General features: G+C 41.3%; 1 protein-coding gene and 1 pseudogene across 1 annotated transcript in view; one reads left to right on the top strand and one right to left on the bottom strand.

Annotated features, from left to right (window-relative positions):
* Positions 1-8985, top strand: part of LOC102813412 — a 23239-nt pseudogene extending 14254 nt beyond the window's left edge.
* A 2213-nt stretch (positions 8986-11198) lies between these two features.
* The window catches only part of LOC102842848 (leukotriene-B(4) omega-hydroxylase 1-like), a 552783-nt gene continuing 541862 nt past the window's right edge, over positions 11199-22119 (bottom strand). Inside the window, exons 10-15 of the mRNA XM_006876825.1 lie at positions 19568-19634; positions 19264-19393; positions 12167-12300; positions 11993-12057; positions 11751-11833; positions 11199-11376 (exon numbers count right to left, since the gene is read on the bottom strand). Coding sequence (XP_006876887.1) covers positions 11199-11376; positions 11751-11833; positions 11993-12057; positions 12167-12300; positions 19264-19393; positions 19568-19634 — 657 coding nt within the window. The remainder of the gene's footprint in view (positions 11377-11750; positions 11834-11992; positions 12058-12166; positions 12301-19263; positions 19394-19567; positions 19635-22119) is intronic.

Below are 22119 nucleotides of genomic sequence, written 5' to 3'. Positions count from 1 at the left end.
GGAGGGACCACTACCTGAAGAATGATACCATGTTTGATAAAGTGGAGGGTGGAGAAAAAGAAGAAGATCCCCAACAAGATGGATTAGCACAGTGGTGGCAGTGATGGGTTCAGGATTAGCAATGATTGTGAGTTTGGCTTGGGACAAGGAAGTGTTTTGTTCTATTGTGCATAGGGTTGCTATGAGTTGGTACTGACTTGATGGCCCCTAACAACAATGTTGTAAAATAGACATACATGTGTTATGGAGATGAATATTGGAAATTATGATTAGAAAGAATCCTGACCCAGTCAAACTGACACAAAACCTTAATTATCACAAAGAGCAAAGATATCAGTTTGAGGATAAGGGTGCTGACCCCAGCCTATACTTGATTGGATGTGCTCAAAAGGGAGTTTGAATTTGTCCAGAAGATATAGACTTCTTATTTTAAGGTTTTGTAGAGTGTGGGACCTTAGGTCAATTCCTAGTCTCTACCCAGCAACAGTGGCAGTGTGAGCTAATGCGTCAGACTGCAAAGTTGTTTGAACTGCAAGGTTGGTTGTTCAAGCTCACCAGCTGCTCCTTGGAAACCCTATACAGGGTTGCTATGGGTCAGAATCAACTCCATTGCATTTAACAACAACAACTCAACAGCTTCAAAGGACATTTGCATTTGAAAAGACATGCAGACTCACTCAGAACTGCTAGGAAAACAGGAAATTCATGATTGAAATAAAGAACTGCAGGAAAAAAGTATATTTTTTGGCTTTTTGAGTTTCAATCAAGCTGTTTATCTTTTAGGCATAAAGCCAAGAAAAGTCTGCCCATCAGAGAAAACCTCCTTCTAGGACTGGCGGTTCAAGCTCACCAGCTGCTCCTTGGAGACCCTATACAGGGTCGCTATGGGTCAGAACCAACTTGATGATACTTAACAACAATAACAACAGGACTGAAAGTTAAAGGGAGCTGGCAAGCAGTCTAGTGTGCTCACTGTTGACCACCTGGTTCTACTTGGTGAGCGTAATTTGGGGAAAAGCAGCACCGAAGGGTCAGCAGAGTTTGGGCATGTTCCATTGGCATCCACTGACCTTGAGATGAGAGAAGAGGAAGGGCTGACTGATCTGAAGTTTAGGGAGTTGTGTGAACTTATGAGTCCATGGGTACTGACCTAGCCCCTGGGGGTAGGGATGAGAGTGGATAGAACAGCTGGTCTGAAGTGCAGGGAGGTGTTTGTAAATTCCCGAATTTGCAACTGATATCCATTTGACCTACCTTGGATTGCTAGGGCTGAGTTGACCAGACCTGACCAGATGAAGAAAAAGATGTTTGATACTGTGAGCAGATATAAATTGCTATAATTTGATGGATTGGACTTTTGCTTATGGATGCAGTTGCTCAAAATTCCAACCAGCATGGAAGATCTTCATATCAAGGAACATGCTTGTCTCCTCAGTGTACTGAGTTGATAGGGATGGGCAATTAGACCCTGGCTATGAAAAATGTGTGGGTATAAGGGCATGAAGTGGCTGGCATACAAGCTTTCATGGGTGTGCTTAGTTTCAGAATGAGGGTGGTAAGGGAGATTATTCACTGGGTAATTATCCTTTTTTTAAGATGGGTCTGGTGAAAAGGGGTGTGGTACGATGCTCATGGGATTTTATGATTAAATTATGAGTTATTGTTAGTAAGATGAATTGTGATTGTCAAAAATATAAACTCTAAGGCCAGGATTGGTTATTTTTGTCATCCAGCTAGGTTTAAAAGGAGCCTTCTCAGAAGCAGGAACAGGCAATCTCAGGACCATAAAGAAGGAAGAGAATGAGTGGAGCATGAGATCCGTACCTAGAAAAGTGGTTACAGCAGAGGCAGTGGTGTGGAGAGACAGAGCAGCTGCAGGCTCTAGGTTCATGGACTGAGTAAGGCTGTGTGCCTATGGGCAGGAGACTGGCTTTCAGAATGGGCCCTTTTCGGTTGTATGTTTTAGCTATATTATGTTAAGGTCAAGTGTGACTTTATAATTTTCTTTATTTAGAGATTATGCATATGGTTTATAGGCACTAAGTTGACAAAGGGTAGACTGTGATAGTTAAGGTTTTGTGTCAATTTGACTGGGCTAGGATTCCCAGTAGTTTTGACAGTTGAGATGTGTTTATCCCCATGGTGAAATGTAACACAGGCATAGTTCACTCTAAGATTGATTGACTATGAGCAAGCATAGTTAACTCTATGATGATTGGCTATGAATAGCCAATCAATTCAAAGGATGTTTCTTTGGGGGTGTGGCCTGATCCCAATAAAATGGACAGGTAGGAAAACCTTGCTCTCTTTTCCATTGTGGACTTGGGATTCTTGTGTGTGAATCTTGGCTCAGCTGACCCAGACTTGGAACTCTCCAACCTCTGCAATTGTGAACCATTTCCTTGATATAAACTTCTTTATATATTTACATATATACATTTCCCTGGTTTTGCTTCTCTAGAGACTCCAACCAAAGGCACTCTTTAACACTTTAAAGAGGTCTTTAGTAGCAGATTTGTCTAATGCATTACATCATTTGATTTCTTGACTGCTGCTTCCATGAGTATTGATTGTGATTCCAAGCAACATGAAGTCTTTGACAACTTCAGTCTTACTATGATGTTATTATATTGGTCCAGTTGTGAGTATTTTCATTTTCATTACACTGAGGTATAATCCATACTGAAGGTTGTAGTCTTTAATCTTCATCAGTAAGTATTTTAAGTGCTCTTCACTTCCAGTGAGGAAGGTTGTATCATCTGCATATTGTAGGTTGTTAATGAGTCTTACTTCAATCTTGATGCCGCATTCTTTTATTAAGTTTTTATTGTGAATTGAGTGATAGTTTACATGGGAGAACATCAGCTTTACACTCATCCTATCGTATTTCATTTTATTGCAATGATTACAAGTTCCTCTATGCAGCATCATTCAATAGTATTTGCTTCTATTCCCTTTCGTTTTTTTTTAATGTACACAAAAACACTCAGCAATATATAATCTTTTGAGCTCTGGTAGCGTAGTGGTTACGAATCGGGCTGCGAACCTTAAGGTCAGCGGTTTGAAACTACCAGCTGCTCCGCGGGAGAAAGATGAGGCTATCTACTCCCGTAAGGATTTACACCCTCGGAAACCCTGTACAGGGTCGCTATGGGTCGGCTCCGACTCGAAGGCACTTAACAACAACAACAAACAACCAAAGGGCACATTCTGTAAGCCTTTCTCCTGGCCACCAGCACACAACCTTTCTCTTTCATTGAGTCTAGAGTCCTCAGCTGCTCTGTCTCTCCATGCCATCTGTCTCCATTTCTGGTGTCCCTGCTTCTCTGGTTAGGGTCTCATGTTCCGCTCATGCTCTTCTCTCGTGACGGTCTTAAGGTCTTCTGTTCCTAGAATGCAAGATTAACTATTCCCCCTTTTATGTTACAAAATTTCCACGTTTACAGTGGTGACAATCGCAGTCATGATAACAATTCCTCTCTATTGAGTCAAGAGAATCCTATCCCCATTTCCTTTCACCAGACCCATCTAGACAAGATGAAAATGATTTGGTGGAGATTTTACATTGCCCTGAACACTCTGAAACTCACGTCCCTCTTGAAAACTTTTAAGTCAGCCACTATGTGTCTGTTTTGGCCACCCCCTGTCCCATTTTAGGTAGTCAGTGTCTAAGTTGCCCTTCCCTGTCAACCTTGTATACTGGGACAGGCTTGGTCCTTGCCCTTCATCTTCTTTTGATGCCTTTCTACATTATTCAATGCTTTGTCCAAAAATTCTTCCATATTGTAACCAGAGACTTAAATTTTTCTTTAATTCTTTTAGCTTGAGAAGTGCTGAGTATGTCCTTCTATTTTGGTTTTCTAACTCCAGGTCTTTGCACATTTCATTATACTACCTGACTTTGTCTTCTTGAGCTGCTCTTTAGAATTTTCTGTTTAGTTCTTTTATGAGCTCATTTTTTCCATTTGCTTTAGGGTCTCTGTGCTGAAGAGCAAGTTTCAGAGTCTCTTCCAACATCCATTTTGGTTTTTGTTTCTCTCCAGTCTTTTTTTCTCTCCTGACCTTTCACTTCCTTCATGTTTGATGTTCTTGATGTTATCCCACAACTTTTATGGTCTTAGCTGTCTAATGCATCAAATCTATTCTTGAGATGATCTCTAAATTTAGATGGGATATGTTCAAGTTAAAAATAGTCATGAAATCAAATGATGTATTGTATTAGGCAAATTTGCTCAAGAGCAAAGATGTCAGTTTGAGTACTAAGGTGTGCCTGACCCAGGTCAGGTATTTTCAATAACCTCATAGGTATGTGAAAGTTGGACAATGAATAAAGAAGACCATAAATGAATTGATGCATCTGAGTTATGGTGTTGGAGAAGAATAATAAATGTAACATGGAACAAACCAATCTGTGTTGGAAGAATTATAGCCAGAATGCTCCTTAGAAGTTAGGATGGCCAGACTTTGTCTCATATTTTGGACATATTATCAGGAGGGATCAGTCCCTGGAGAAGGATACTGTGGTTGGTAAAGTGGAGAGTCAGTGAAAACGAGAAAGACCCCCAATGAAATATACTGGCACAATGGCAGCAACAATGAGATTAGCAATGATTATGAAGTTAGTACAGGACTGGGCAATGGTTCATTCTGTTGAGCATAAGGTCACTATGAGTTGATGCCCACTCCACAGCACCTAACAACAAAAATAACAAATATTCAAGGTCATATTTTGGCTCACATGGACTTGTTTTTAATTTTCTTCAGCTGCAGCCTGCACTTGTATATGAGAAATTGATGGTATGTTGCACAGTCTGCCTCTGAACTAGTTTTGGCTGATTCTATAGAGCTTTTCTATAATGTATTTCTACAGATGTAGTCGCTTTGATTCTTGTATATTCCATCATGTGTGGTCCATGTGTAATGGTCTTTTATGCTATCTAAAAATGGTATTTGCAATGAATAAGTCATTGATCTTGTAATGTGGTTTCCAGGATAATTTCTATCACCATGACCATATATTTCAACTATACATTCTTCCTCTTGTTTTCAACTTTTGCATGCTAATCGCCAGTAATTATCATGGATCTTGATTACATGATTGATCAATTACAGATTGAAGAAGTTGATAGAATTTTTCAGTTTCATCATCATTAGTTTTAGTGGCTGGTGCATAAATTTGAATAATAGTGGTAGTAACTGGTCTTCCTTGTTGCATTTGTGAAAGGATGGATATTATCATACTACATACAGCATTGTACTTCAGACCAGATCATCTTCAAACTGACCTTGCATACATAGGAACCATGTAATTGTCAGATTAAAAAGAGCCAGTGACAGTCCATTTCAGCTAATTAATGCCTAGGATAAACAAGTTCTAGTTTACACTATACAATAAGCACTGACTGGCCCACTAACCACAAGGTTGGTGGTTCAAAATCATCAGCTACTCATTGTAAACCCTACACAGGGTTGCAATGAGTTGAAACCTACTCAACAGCTCTTACATCAATGCCTAGGATATTGATCTTTATGCATTCCATTTCATTTTGACAACTTCCAATTTTCCTTGGTTCATGCTTCTTGCATTCCACATTCTTATGATCCGTAGATGTTTACAGCGATTTCTTCTGATATTGAGTTGTGCCCCATCATCAGATGAGGGTCCAAAAGGCTTGCTTTATTCATGTCATTATGGTTAACTTTATTTTGAGGAGACAGCTTTTCATCAGTCATATTCTTAGTGTTTTCCAACTTAAGAGGCTCATCGTCCAACACCATATCTAACAATGTTCTGCTGCTATTCATAAGGTTTCCGTTGAGTAACCATTCAGAAGTGGTTTGTCTCTCTTTCTTGCTAGACGTCTTAGTCTGCAAGTTCTGCTGAAACCTGTTCACCAAGGGTGACCCTCCTATGTTTTAAATACCAGTGGCATAGCTTCTACCATCATTCAAGCTTTGCCTATACCTAAGTGCTGCTATCCCTATACCTTGTGCAAAGACTTGGAATTAGAAAACCAAAAGGGAAGAATGTGTGCAGCATTCCTCACGATGAAGAAGCTGAAGAAAAATTCAAATCTATACTTGAAATACTGACGGATTCTCTGGGCAAAATATTGAATGATACAGAAAGCATCAAAAGAATATGTAAGGAATACAGAGAGTCACTGTGTTAGAAAGACATTGTCAATGGTCAACTATTTGAAAAGGTAGCATATGATTAAGAGCCAAAGACACTGAAGGAAGAAGTCCAAGGTGCATTGAAGGCATTGGCAAAGAACACAGATCTGGGAAGTGATGGAATACAAATTGAAATCTTTCAACAATTGATGCAGCCCTGGAGGCACTCATTCATCTATGCCAAGGAATTTGGAAGACAACTACCTAGTCAACTTACTGGAAAAGATCCATATTTGTGTCCATTCCAAAGAGAGATCACCCAATGGAATGTGGAAATCATCAGACAGTATTATTAATACCGTATGTAAGCAAAATTTGCTAAAGATAATTCAAAAATGGCTGCAACCATACATTGACCGAGAATTTCTAGAGGTTCAAGCTGGATTCAGAAGAGGAAGTGGAACAAGGAATATCATTGCTGACATCAGACGGATCTCGTCTGAAAGCAGAGAATACCTGAAAAATGTTTACCTGTGCATTATTGACTACACAAAGACTTTCGAATGTGTGGATCATGACAAGCTATGCACAGCATTGTGGAGAATGAGCATTCTGGAACACTTGTGTTCATGAGGATGAGGAACCTGTACATAGAACAAGGGAACAACGAATGGCTTAAAATTAGGAAAAGTGTGTGACAGGTTTGTATTTTTTCACAATACTTATTCAATCTGTATACTAATAAAATAGTCCAAGAAGGTGGATTATAGGATGAAAAATGTGGCATCAGTATTGAGGGAGACTCATTAACAACTTGCGATATGCAGATGATACAACCTTGCTTGCTGAAAGCAAAGAGGACTTAAAAAGGACTCAATATAAAGAAAACAAAAATCTTCACCACTGGACCTATAAACAACATACTTATCAATGCAGAAAAGACTGAAGTTGTCAAAGACTTCATTTTGCTCAGATCAACCATCAACATTCATGGAAGAAGCGGTCAAGAAATCAAATGATGTCTTGCATAAGGCAAATCTGCTGTGCTATATTGTTGAAGACCTCTAAAGATATCATTTTATGGACTAAGGTTGTCTGATTCAAGCCATGGTATTTTCAGTAACCTCTTATGCATGTGAAAGTTGGACAATGAATAAGGAAGACGGTAGAATTGATGCATTTGAGCTATGGTGTTGGAGGAGAATATTATCACTCCTGCTCATTTTAAATTGCAATTAGCCTGGTATATTTTTTTCCATCCTTTGACTTTTAGTCTGTTTCTGTCTTTGTGTGTAAGGTGTGTCTCTTGCAGACAGCATATTGAAGGATCTTGTTTTCTTATCCATTCTGCTGCTCTCCGTCTCTTAAGTGGTGCATTTAATCCATTTGCATTCAGTGTGATTATGAGTAGGTATGGATTCATTGCTGTTATAATGCTTCTTTTTTTGTGGTGCTGCTGGTGTCTTTGTTCTGCATGTTTTCCTGTGCTGAGTTTCTGGTTGTTGTTGTTGTTGTTGTTGTTTTGTGTGTGTGTTCTTTCTTGTCAGTTTCCTCAGTTTTAATGTTTCCATATTCTTCTTGGATTTTCATTTTCTTGGCATGTTGTGAAGTATTAATTTTCTTTGAGGTTACCATATATCCCATTAACTTTTCCCTCCATTGAATACAGTCTATTTTATCCTGTAATCTACCTGACCATTTTACCACCTAGATCTCTGTTCCTATGTGTTTACCTTCTTTCACATTGTAATTGTTTTCATCATAGACTGACCTCACAGATCCTCTGAATTTGTTCTTATAGTTTTGTTCTGTTCTCAACTCTTCTATTTGTTGATTGAGTTCCAGGTGGTGCTGCCATGTATGTCAATCTCTGGTTGTTGTCTGTTCTTGTTGGATGTCATTCCACAGAATTCCCTTTAAGATGTTTTGTAATGCAGGGTTGGTTTTGGCAAAATCCCTTAGCTCCAAGCCTGTGAGGGGCGAACAGCGCACAAACTTGCCCGTCTTGGGATCTTAATGAAAGCTAAGCTTGCTCGGCTGGAGGCCCAGGAAAAGGCCTTCCTGGCTCCTCTCAAAGGCCAGGACCCTGGGGCCACTCAGTCACAGTCTGACAGCAAGTCCCCCCACCCCCCCAAAAAAGAAAAAGAAACCAAAAGAGGTGGAAGAGGTTACAGCAACTGAAAGGACTGGATAAATGGAATGCCCAGCAAAGACTGACCAGAGTATGAACACCTAGAACAGACTGACTTCAGTCTTAGAGAGCAGGAAGCACAGGAAGAAGAAAAGGCAACATCAAGAAGACAAAATCTCAGATGAGAGAGAGGGAACTGTAGAGAGTGAGGAAGAGGCTGTAGGAACAAGTGGGCTTGGGGAATTGAAGATTGGAGAACAAATTGATCAACCCCTCAGGAAAAGGAAGAAAAAGAAGAGGAGGCAGCAAGAGGAAGGGATCTTGGATAAAGGACAAGGGGGTAAGGAGGCTGCAGAGGAGGTGGAGGACAGAGCACACACTGACCAATGCAGCAGAAACAAGAAGAGACGGCAGTGTGAGGAGGAGGACGGTTTGAACACAGAGGATGAAGAAGACAAGGCAGCTTCTGTAAATGACAGAACTAGAGAAGCAGCAAACAAAGCAGGCAGTGACCAAAGTAGCAGGGGAAGCAAGAAGAAAAGGAAGCAGAATAAAGAGGAGGATGAAGATGAGGAGACTGCAGGGGCTGCATGACTAGGGAAACAGAGAGCAGAACACATACTAGTCCAAGCAGTAGAGATAAGAAGAGGAAAAAGCAGCAGCATCCAGAGAAGGAAAGAGCTGAAGTCAACGCTGGCCAGAGGGCCAAAAACAAGAAACAGAAAAGAAGAGATTGAAGGTCTGATCAAGGTGAAGCTCAGCTGATTCCTTTTCAGGAGTGAGAGTTTCAGAGACTTGGGTAGATTCAGGTCTTCTACAGCCCTTTCAGAGTAATCCCTCCCATGGAGGAACCTGAGCTCAAAGACACCAATCTGCTGAGAAGATCTGTAGAGTCAGGCCTGAGTTGAAGTAGTAGGTGTAAGTGTGGTGCCCTTTGCTGATTCTAACCCAAAGATCATGATCACAGGTATTTACAGAAGCTAGGTGGCTGAGAGACAAGACCTATAGTCCTAAAAACCAGAATGTAAATAGCCTCTGAAGGAGCATCCTGCCTCCATTCAACTGTTCAACTGAATGCCTACATGTAGGCTCAGTGTTGTCAGATCCAACTTTCCCTTTAAAAAAAGAAGCTGAAAATATATAAAGTTATTTGAAATGTTCTGATTTTTAAATAAAAATATACACAATTAAACAAAACAAAAAACTACACAGTGCCTAATGATTTGACACCTTGATTTTTCCCTTGAATTATTACACATTTTTAATCATAACATTCTTTTACCCTGTGATTATAGAACCTTAACAAAAGTATTTCTATGATGTCCAACCTGACCTTTCCAATATCCTGTTCATTTTCTAACCATTAAGCATTTTTTTTTTACATCATCTCCTTTCCTACGTAAGTGATAAATTGTTTCTTCGTATTCCCACTAAAAGATCAAGTTAAACCTTACACAAATCATTTCCACTTCTCAGACCCCTGATTACATCGTCTTAGTAATATAAGTTTCTATTAATCATCAATGCCTACACTACTTTGTTTCTACTAGCTAATTATCAATCTTTTATCCTATATAAAGTACTACTATTTTCTATAGTAAAAGCATTACTAACATCTACTTAATTATTTTGTTTTTCTAAAGTATTCATTAAATTGCTTAACCACAGTGTTCCTATGTTTCTTTTTTTTGGGGCCGTGAGGCATGTTAAAAAGGCCCAACCTGGCTAATTGCTGCAGGAAAGGTAGATTATTAAGTTTTGACCACCTTTCATTTATGTTCACCGTTCTCTGCCCAATTATGTAGGTGCCTGTATGTAGTAGAGGGGGGTTTGTGAATTCTGGCTGGTAATTGATGTAGGTGAGGTCTATAGGGGTCGGTCAGCTTCACTTTAGCTTGTTATCTGCTTTTGTGATCTCATAAATGCAGCTGCTTTGTACTCAGGTTTTCTGTGAGAGGGAGTAGCTCAGACAATTCCCTTTGAATTTAATCCAGTGAAGCTGAAACAACTGTTGCCAGACCGGTTTCTTCCTAAGGTCTGCAGAGCTCACAGTCAGTACAATATTCTTACAAGTGAATTCAGAGTCATCCTAAAGGGGAGCTAGAGGATGCCACTCCAGAGAATCATGTGCTGTGCATGATATTTCTCCTTCTGCCAGGACTGTGTCAAACGGCTGAAGAGGAGCAGCTCCCAGCACATGTTCTTGGGGGTTATTATTGTTCCCAGTGGTCTGGCTTTGAATACCATTCATCAAACAAGATTCCCTGCTCCCCAACCCACCCCAAGATGGACCAGCCAGGAGGCTTGCGATGGGAAAGGTGGAACCTGGAGGTGAAGGACCTCTTCCTGACCATCCCATGAGAGCACATGTGTCCACACAGTGAGCTCAGCCAATGTGTTGGCCAGGGAGCCTGCGTACCAGGGGCCCAGAGGAAGAGTAGAGGGACTTTCTGAAGGCAGGGGAAGGTGGTCACCATATACACAAGGGGATACAGAGAGAGGCTTGGTCATTGGCAACAAACACCTGGGAAGAAACACCTGAGAATCTTGAAGAGGCTGCCTGGGTGTGAGCTGTGGGAATTCCCTTCCCTGTGTTCTAAGGTACGGCCCAGCCACTATAGTTTCCCTCCTTGACACATGACTTCAATTTTATTCCTTATGTTCACCCTCAGTCCTGATTATTCTCCTGCTTAACACCTCCTATGGCTCCCTGTTTCCTTTATGCCAATTTCATCATTAGGCTCTGGAAGGACATGCAGGCAGCATGGATGATCTTGGACTCAGAGACACAGGCCCTGTTTCCACACAACCACTCTCACCCTCAGGTTCCTTAGTCCCCATGTGACCCTGCTGACTCCAGGGGGAGGCTCAGACAGAGGTGACAGCAGAGTTTTATTCTGGGTGTCTGCTAATTTAGGTGGGTGAGTTAGGTGGGTCTAAGGGATGGGAGTCACTGTGGATTGGCACTCAGCGGCTCCAGCTGCAGCCACAGTCCGCCTTCAGCACGCAGGATCAATTCAGGCTTCCTCTGTGGCTCCGTGTGGTCAGGCAGGATGCGGAAGCGTAGCAGCGTGAGCGCTACGGCCACCTTCATCTCCGTCATGGCGAATGTCTGCCCGATGCAGTTCCTGTGGGTTGGGTGGGTGGGGTTGATCTGACTGGCCTGGGACACCCCGCCACCGCCCTAATCAGCCTGAGGGATAAGGAGGGGGTCTGACAGATGCCGGATCCCCAGGAGGGCTTCCGTGTCCCTGAGCTTTTTTAGACTGTAACCCCCTACTCAAAATAGCAGATGGAGGAAGGGTTCTGGGCACTCAGGACCCCTTCCTTGGATCCCATCTCGTTTCTCCCAGTTTCGCCTCTAAACGTCCAGGGGAGGGAAGTGAAGGGGATGGGGGCTCAGACCATCTGAAACTCCTCTGCTACAAACTGGCCCAGACGAAGTCCCCGACCTCACCCTCCACCTCTCACCCCATCTCCCCTCAGACGCCTCAGGTCTCACCTGGGCCCCGCAGAGAAAGGAATAAAAGCCAGAGGTGACCTCTTCTGGCTGTTTTCTAAGTCGAAACGGAAGGGGTCATAGACCTAGAGGTGGGAAATAGAGATGATGGGTGGAGCCTCTCAGAATTCATAATCCTTAAGAAGCAGATATGCATATAGTACCAGATTTGGTGTCTACACTCAGGACCCCGCCCCCTTCGGAGGCTCCTGCAGTGGTTAAGGGTGGGTGGGTAAGGGCAGCACCTCAGGGTTTGGCCACACTGACGGGTTGTGATGGATCCCGAAGATGCTGATGAGGCAGTTGATGCCTGTGAGAGGAGGGAACAGTCAGGCCAAGGTCCCTGATGGGCTCACCTTCTTGCCAAAAACCCATGCTGTCCCCCCTCCTCCCGCTCCCGGCTCTTGCCATGTGGTCACCTTTGGGGATGACCCAGCCATCAGGAAGCTCTATGTCCTGGGTACAGCAGCGGGAGACGCCAATGACTGGAGGATGTAATCGCAGACTCTCCTTGATGCACATGGTCAGGAAGGGCAGCTGGGACAGATCGTCCCTAAGGACCCGCCCCCCCCAAACAATCAACTTGGGAGTAAAGACCTCCCCAACCACCTGCCACCCAATGGCACTTTTATACAACGTCTTTCTGATTTTTTCTGTCCTCTTCTTTTTGTGTGGCTATTTACAGTTTTAGACAGCTGAAATTGAACAACAACAAATCCAGATTCCAGCATTTTCTTTAAAGAGATGGAAAAACTAAGCAGTAACTTTATATGGAAAGGACAGAGACCTTGGATAAGCAAAATACTACTAAAAAAGAACATAGTAGGAGGCCTATTACATCCCTGTCTGAACCCCAATATACAGCCACAGTAGTCAAAACAGCTTGGCATTGGCACAATGAAAGGCACATCGATCAATGGAACAGAACTGAGAACCCAGAAGTAAATTCATCCACCTACACTTAGTTGGAGTCCTGGTGTGGCACTGTAAGATAAGCACTGGACTGCTAACCACAAACTCGGCAGTTCAACCCCATCAGTAGATCCTTGGAAATCCTATACAGAATACGTATGAGTTGGAACCGACTCAATGGCATTTAGTAACAGTGACCATATTTACCTGATCTTTGACCAAGGGCCAAAACACATAAAATGAGGAAGAGATTGTCTCTTCAACAAATAAGTGCTTTTTAGAACTGAAACTCCATATACAGAAGAATAAAACAACCACTGTGGAAAATGGTATGGTGATTTCTCAAAAAGTTGGAAATAGAAATACTGTATGAACCAGCAATCCCTCTACTTGGTATTTATCCTTATAAGAAATAAGAAAAGCCAGGATACAAATAGATATATGCACACCTATGTTCATTGCAGTACTGTTTACAATAGCAAAAAGATGGAGATAGATGTTCATCAACAGAAGAATAATTAAGCAAACTTTGGTACATACAAACAATGGACTACTATACAACATTGAAGAATAATGATGAATCTGTGAAATGATTCAACATGGATGAACGTGGAGGACATTATGCTGAGTGGGATTAATCAACCACAAAAGGACAAATATATGAGATTACTGTTGCAAAAAGTTTTTTTTTTTTAAAGTTTTTTTTGCGAATTGAGTGATAGTTTACATGGGGGAACATCAGTTTTACACCCATCCTATCATATTCTTTTCATTGCTATGATTACAATCGTATTCATTTCACTGCAATGATTATATTCCCCCCTGCATGATTAATCATTCAACAGTATTTGCTTCTATTCCCTCTGTGGTTTTTTTTGGATGTGCACCAAAACACTCAGGAATACACAATCATTCAAACAGCCAAAGGGCACACCCTGCAAGCCTGATGCCCAGCTGACAGCACACATCCCCTCTGCCTCCATGAGTCTAGAATCCTGAGCTGCTCTGTCTCTCCATGTCATCATCTCTGCCCCCATCTCTGGTGTTGTCGCTTCTCTGGGTAGGGTGCCACACTCTGCTCCTGCTCTTCTCCTTGATGGTTCCAGGGTCTTCCACTTCGGGACTGTAAGATTACCACTCACCCCTTTTTGCTACAAAACTTTTACCTTTACAGTTGCGACAATTGCAATTAGTCATGATAACAAATATTCACTATTGAATCATGAGAGTATTGTCTCCATCTCCTTTCACCAGACCTGTCTATACATGATAAAAACCATTCAGTGGGAATTCTACCTACCCCCTACTCCACTCTGAATCTGAACTCCCTCTTGAAAACTTGTAAGCCAGTCACTTCATGCCTTCCACCCCCCATTTTAGGTAGCCAGTGTCTAAGTTGCCCATTCCTATCAACCCTGTGTACAGAGGGGAAGGGAATGAGCCTTGCTGTAAAGATTCTTTCCCTCTTTGATATTCCTGGTTGATATTTTAAGCTACCACATCCATTAGTATATGTCAAGTTCATCAGATTGTAGCAATTTACACTGGTTTTCTTTAAAAAAAAAATAACAAAGCAAATATCCCCCCACCCCCACCCCCGCCTTCTCCTTCCTCTAGTAGGGTTCTGAACATCCAGCCATTGAAGGTCCAATGGGCACTAACTGCAAGTTTGGACGCCCTTGTGCATATCCCCTCACTTCATATCAACTGGACAATTAACTCTCAGCTGTAGCCCTTGTGGCCAGGTACTTGTCGATGGGACTCAGGAGTCCCCAGGTCTCACCATACTTCGGGCCAACCATCTCCAGGTTGATGGGGATCTATGTAACTTGGTTGGACTCAGCCTACCTCTTCATTGATGCTTTTCCCTCACTTCTTCGTACCAGTAGACCAACATGGTCACCAGCAAACTTACATGCCTGTTCGTGTATTCCCTTCAAGTGTCAGTCTTGGGAGGGGGTTTGTCCTGAAGGGGCTTTATTGCTTGCCTTGATGGCTTTCCGGCAAACAACTTGCTTGCTCTTGTAGTAGTCAATCAGATTGCCATTTTTGTTTTTGCTTTTCCTTGCTGGTCTTTCTTTCAAGAAGTATCTTCTGTTCCTCTAGCTGCTCCAGGCTGGTTTGCTTGTCTAAGAAAAGGTTTTCTTGATAAAATGAATATTCTATGAAATATTCTAAGAAAAATATTCCACTTGATAGAAGGTTGCTGTTACTAAGTGTTGTTTAGTCATTCTGACTCATAGTGGCCCTGTATAGGGTTTCTGAGGTGGAAATCTTTGTATGAGCTGAAAACCTCCTCTTCCCCAAGTAGCAGCTGGTGGACTTAGACTGCTGACCTTGTGGTTCAGTGCTTATAGTACAGAGTCATTGGGTGCAGGGAAAGGCAATATGCAATAAGAAGGAGGTTGGCAGAAGGAAAATGAAGTTAGCATGAGATACAAGAAGAAGTGCAAGAGATAAAGTGAATGGAAGTAAATACTGTTAATGGATGGTACATGGTAGGGATTACAATGAAGTGTAATGAAGTATGTCATTTGTTGACTATGGGACTGATGCTCTGTTCTGTAAAACTTCACTGAATTTACAAGAGAAAGTTGTTTTTTTTTTTTTTTTAAAGAAATATGGAAGTTATAAATGGAAAACGTATTTCTAAAACACTAATTTGTTGATGTTGTTAGGTGTTGTTGAGTTAGTTTCAACTCATAGAGACCCTATGTACAATAGAACTAAACACTGCCCAGTCCTGCAAAACCTTCACAATTGCTTTTATGCTTGATCCCATTGTTGCTGTCAATTCATCTCATTTAGGTGCTTCCTCTTTTTCATCGACCCTCCAGGCCCTTCTCTAGGGACTGATCCCTCTTGATAACATGTCCAAAGTATGAGAGACAAAGTCTCACCATCCTGGCTTCTAAGAAGGATCCTGGCTACGTTTCTTCCAACATATCATCAGTTGCTCATATATAAGTTCAGGTTGAAGCTGAAGAAAACTAAAACTAGTCTATGAGAGAAAAAATATGATCTTGAATATACGCCAACTAAATTTAGAAGCCATCTCAAGAACAACTTTGATGCATCAGGCACTAATGACTGAAGACCAGAAGAGTTGTGGGATGACATCAAGAACATCATACAGGGAGAAAGAAATAGGTCATTAACAAGACAGGAGAAAGAGGAAACCAAAATAAATGTCAGAAAAGACTGGATCTTGCTCTTGCTTATAGAAAATAGGGTCTCTATGAGTAGGCACCGACTCGATGGCACCTAACAACAACAATAACATCTATCTTTCTTTTTTTCTAGCTCTCATCTATTTTATTTATTTATCAATCATCTTTCTATCTATCCTTTTATCTACCTCTCTATCTATCATCTGTCTATCTATCTATCAATCAGATTGCCATTTTTGTTTTTCTTTGCTGGTCTTTCTTTCAAGAAGTATCTTCTGTTCTTCTGGCTATCCATCTCCTATTGGCCATTGTCAAGCCTGTTTTATTTTCTAAGAGCATTTCCTAATTGCACCTAAATTATTACTAAATTGACTGTGGGAAGAAAGCTGAATGTCATCATTCAAAGTAAGGTGCCAGACTGGGATAGACCATTGATTTGTTATATGCAAGCTCAGAATGAAACTGAAGACAATTAAGAGAGTCAAAAATAGGATTCTGAATATATCCCACCAGAATTTGGAGAGTATTTCAAGAACAAATTTGATGTATTAGATACTAATGACTGAAGACTGGAAGAGTTGTGGGATGACAGCAAAATTATCATACAGGAAGAAAGCAAATGGTCATTAAAAAGACTTGAAAGAGAGAAAAGACAAAAATGGATGCCAGAAGAGATTCTGAAACATGCTCTTGATTGTAGAGTAGCTAAAGAGACTGGAAGAAATGAGGAAGTAAATGAGTTCAACATAAGACTTCAAAGGGCAGCTCAAGGAAACAAAGTCAAGTATTAAAATGAAATGTGTGAAGACTGGGAGTTAGAAAACCAAAAAGAAAGAACAATTTCAGCATTTCTCAAGCTGAAAAATACTTAAGAAAAAATTCAAGCCTCAACTTGCAATATTGTGGTGTTTTGGGTAAGCACTGGACTGAAAGGTTGACGGTCAAACATACAAGCCCCTCTTCAGAAACTCTATCAGGGTCTCTATGAGTCCAAATCCACTCGATGGCACTTAAAAACAAAAACATGGGCAAAATATTGAATGGTGCAGAAAGCATCAAAAGAAGATGGAAGGACTACAGAGTCACTGTATCCAAAAGAAATGATCAATGTTCAACCATTTCAAGAGGTAGCATATGATCAAGAACAGGTGGTATGAGGGAAGAAGTTCAAGCTACATGGAAGGCATTGGCAATAATAATAATAATAATAATAATAATAATAAAAGGCTCAAAGAATTGATGAGATACAAATTGAAATCTTTCAACAAACTGATGCAGCACTGGAGACATTCACTCATCTATTCCAAAAATTTTGGAAGACAGCGACCTAGCCAACTGATTGGAAGAGATACATATTTTGTGTCCATTCCAAAGACAGGTGACCAAATGGAGTGTGGAAATCATTAAGCAATATCATTATTACTTGAAAGTAAATTTTTGCTGAAGATAATGTTAAAAAATGTTTGCAATAATACATCGACTATTGTACACAGTACTACTGTACATAATACATGCAGTATTACATACTACATACAACAGTACAACTGCAAAGATTTCAAGCAGGATTCCTAAGATGATGTGGTTCTAGGGATATAATTGCTGACATCAGATGGATCTTGCCTGAAAGTATTGAGTACCAGAAAGATGTTTACTTGTGCTTTATTGACTTCTGTTTTGGACTGTGTGGATCATGACAAACTACGGATAATATTGGGAAGAATGGGCTTTCCAGGACACTCAGTTGTGCTCCTAAGGAACTTGTACATAAACCAAGGGCAGTTGTTTAGATAGAACAAGGGGATACTGACTCATTTAAAATCAGGAAAGGTTTTTGCCCCAGTGTTGTAGCCGTGCACTACACGTAGTGAATCTGTATGCTGATCAAATCTTCTGATAAGCTGGAGTATATGAAAAAGATCATGTCATCAGCATTGGAGGAAGACTCATTAACAACCTGCCATATACAGACCATACAATTCTGCTTGCTGGAAGTGAAGAGGACTTAAAATACTTACTGACGAAGACTACAGCCTTTAGTATCGATTGCGCTTCAATGTAGTAAAACAAAAATGCCACAACTGGCCCAGTAAACAATGTTATGGAAAATGAAGAAAAGATTGAAGTTGTCAAATACTTCATTTCACTTGGGTGCAATCAATGTTCATTAAAGCAGCAATCAATAATTCAAGCGATGTATTGCATTAGGCAAATCTGCTACAAAGACCGCTTCAAAATGTTCAAAAGTAAATATATCACTTTGAGGACTAAGGTGCACTTGAACCAAGTCATGGTATTTTCAATGGCCTCAGATGCATGTGAAAGTTGGACAATGAATAAAGAAGATGTGAGAAGAATTGTTGCATTTGAATTATGGTGTTGGAGAAGAATAGTAAAAGTACCATGGACTTCTAGAAGAACAAACAAATCTGTATCTGAAAAAGCACAGCCAGAATGCTTCTCAGAAGTCAGGATGGTGAGTCTCAGTTTTTCATACTTTGGATATGTTATTAGGAGAGACCAGTCCCTAGAGAAGGACATCATGTTTGGTAAAGTGGAGGGTCAGCTCAAAAGAGGAAGACCTCCAACAAGATGGATTGGGACAGCGACAACAGTAATGGACTTAATTATAACTACAATTGTGAGGATGGCGTAAGTAGGACTGGGTAGTGTTGTGTTCTGTTGTGTGTATGACTCAGAACCGACTCCAAGGCACGTAGCAACTACAACAAAGTTACTAAAAATCATTCAAGGTCTCATTTGAATCATCTTCTCTATCCCAACCCTAGCCTGACTTCTCTCTCTCTCTCTCTCAACCCCAGTCCATCCATGTGAGCTGGGAATATCCTGGTCTGGGACTGTTTCCCTACAAGTCTCGGAACTCCCAGAGCACAGGGCCTGGAAGTGGTTCTCCGTTGTACTTTAGGACATAGAATGAAGCTGGGCACAAACATTGGGATGTGGATGAAAATAGGCAGAGTGTCTGCCGGGTAAGAGCTGGATGGAGAACTATGCATGTGTTCCTGGACAAGAAATGGGCATCTTCTTGCCCAGATATCCCCTGTGAATCTGTGGACTGGACAATAAGGCAAGAATTAGGGAGAAGAACAAATATCCAGGGGAATAAAGATCTTTGAAAAAATGTAATTTTAAGGAGAGAAGAAAAGGTCAGGGGAGGGGATTTTACTTGCTGAGCACATGCTAAGTGGTATCTGCCCTCACACAATGTTGCTCTTCTCTCACAGACCAGATCTTTCTGACCCCAAACCACACACAATTTTTCCCCTGCTGACCACACTGAGTACCAGACACTGCATCTGGTCTCTGCTCCTATTCTCTCTAAGCAATTAGGGCAGAATCAGTAGAATGATCTTCTCCCATCCCCAACAGAGCCAAGCAAAGGTCTCCAGGAAGAGGTCCTGAGAGTCTGCACTCACCATTCAATCTCCTCTGTCCCGCGGTCCTTCAGGAGCTCTTGCACCTCCTTTCGGCAGCGCTCCTGGTATTCTGGGTGCTTGGCGAGGTTGTACAGGATCCAGGAGAGGCCACTGGCTGTGGTGTCATGGCCTGGGGGGCAGCCAGGAGGGCCTGGGTCACTGGGTTACTTCAGGACTAGAAAGTAACCAGGTCCTCAAGGAGGATGGGGATGGTGTGGCAGAATGGTGTGGCCCAGTCCACCTGCCAAGTCCCTGGACAGAAGAGTTCCCTGTCCCCAGTACAATTCCAAGCTGGGACCCTTACCTGCAAACATAAAGGTGTCTGCCTCCGCTCGGATATCCTCATCTGACAATGCTTTTCCTTCTTCATCCTGGGGAGAAAGGAAGACTATCACCATTCCTTAATTACACAAACTAAGGGTCCCTGAGGCTAACTGGAAAACTGCACACAGTCCTTGGATTCTATTGGACTTTCTGACTATGACACACTAGGAAGAAAAACCTGACAATCTACTTACAAAAATTTATCAATGAAAAGCCTACGGATCACAACAGAATAACGTCTAACGTAGTGTTTGACAATAAGCCCCCTATGTTGTTAGGCACTCAAGATACACAATGCCGCAACAACAGACTGAGGCACACTGAGCATCATGAAAATGGTCCAGGACCAGGCAATGTTTGATTCTGTCATGTGTGAGGTCACCATGAGTCCATGCAGGCACTTCAGCTTAGGTCATATGTAAAGATCCATCTTCCATCCAGAACCTCAAGCTCACCCTGTAGTCATAGACATTTTCTTCCTCACCATCTCTAAAGCCCCTCCCCACTGGCTTCCTGCTAATTCTGTCCTCTTATTTTGTTCTTGGTGGGAGGATTCAATGTTCCATGAATATTCCCACATGTCTGCATGATGAGAGCTTTCTGAGAAAAAACAACAACAACAACAAAAACCACACAAAAAATACTAGCAACCTGGTTTACACTGAATGACCACTATCCCTGAACGTTAGAAACTGAGTATTGCTTGAGAGACATTTGGTCACAATCAAGCTACACAGCCCATTTTTTAATAACACCACAGTCATTTGCTTATACCTCAGGGATTGCAAACCTAGAGACGTGTCCTTCTTTTTGGAGACGGTTTATTTATACCCCAAACAATGGTCACTCGCTGCTCCCCTCTTTCTCTCTTTGGAGGAGACGAGGGCAGATGTAACACCTGGTCTATATAAGTTATCAAACGAATAATGTGGGCTTTATCTCCTATGGGGCAAACTCTATGGCAACTTCAGGTACAAAATTGGGCCTAATGTTGTTGCTATTGTTAGGTGTTGTTGAGTTGGCTCTGTCTCCTAGCAACTCGTCTGTCAGTTTGTCATACTGTGGTGGCTTGTGTGCTGCTGTGATTCTGGAAGCTATGCCATGTGTATTTTAAATACCAGCAAGGTCACCCATGGTGGACAGATTTCAGTGGAGCTTCCAGATGAAGACAGAATAGAAAGAAGGATAGATGGACAACTTCCAAATATTTAGTTACTGATAACCTTTTGAAAAGCAGAGGGACACTATCAGCACCAGAATATTGAATACTGAAACATGATGAAAAGCATCAGAATATGTCAGATATAATACTGGAAGATGAGTCCCTCAGGTAGGAAGGCACTCAAAATATGACTGCCTCCTCAAAGTAGAGTTGACCAGGATGACGTAAATGGAGTAAAGCCTTCAGGACCTTCATTTGTTGATGGGGCACAACTCAAAATGAAGAGAAACGGCTGTAAACGTTCATTAATCATTGTAACATGGAATGTACAAAGTATGAATCTAGAAAAATTGGAAATTGTAAAAAATAAAATGCAATACATAAACATCAAAATCCTAGGCATTAGTGAGCTGAAATAGACTGGCATTGGCCATTTTGAATCTGATAATCACATGGTTTACTATGCAAAGAATGACAAATTAAGAAGGAATGGGGTTGCATTCATCATCAAAAAGAACATATCAAGATCCATCTTGAAGTAAAATGCTGTCTGTGATAGGATACTATCCAGATGCCCATTAGGAAGACAAAGTAACATCACATTATGCAAATTTATGCACCAACCACTAAAATCAGTTGTGATGAAATTGAAGAAATCTACCAACTTCTTCGGAGTCCTGATGTGGTGCTGTGGGTTAATGCACCAGACTGCAAAGCCGTTTGAACTGCAAGGTCGGCAGTTCAAGCTCACCAGCAACTCCTCGGAAACTCTATACAAGGTCACCATGGGTCAGAATTGACTACATGGCACTTAACAATGACAATCAACTTCTTCAGTTTGAAATTGATCAAACATACAATCAAGATGTATTGATAATTGCTGGTGATTGGGATGCAAAGATTGCAAACAATGAAGGATCATGAATTGGAAAATATGGCCTTGGTGATAGAAACGATGCTGGAGATAGTATGATAGAATTTTGCAAGACCATTGACTTGTTCATTGCAAATACCTTTTTAAACAACATAAAAGACAATTATACATCTTTATCTCACCAGATGGAATACACAGAAATCAAATTGACTACATGTAAGGAAACAGATGGTGGAAAAGCTCCATATCATCAGTCAAAACAAGGGGCAGACTGTGGAACAGACCATCAATTGCTTATATGCAAGCTCAGGCTGAAGCTGAAGAAAACTAAGACAAGTTCATGAGAGCCAAAATTTGACCTTGAACATATCTCACCTAAATTTAGAGACCATCTCAAGAACAGATTTAATGCATTCCATACTAATGACCAAAAATCAGAAGACTGTGGGATGACATCAAGCACATCACACAGGAAGAAACCAAAGATCATTAAGAA

The sequence above is a fragment of the Chrysochloris asiatica genome, unplaced genomic scaffold, assembly GCF_000296735.1.
Source record: "Chrysochloris asiatica unplaced genomic scaffold, ChrAsi1.0 scaffold00417, whole genome shotgun sequence".
In the NCBI taxonomy this organism is placed as follows: Eukaryota; Metazoa; Chordata; class Mammalia; order Afrosoricida; family Chrysochloridae; genus Chrysochloris; species Chrysochloris asiatica.
The sequence above is the reverse complement of the archived record's forward strand: the minus strand, read 5'-3'. Positions and strand labels throughout refer to the sequence as shown.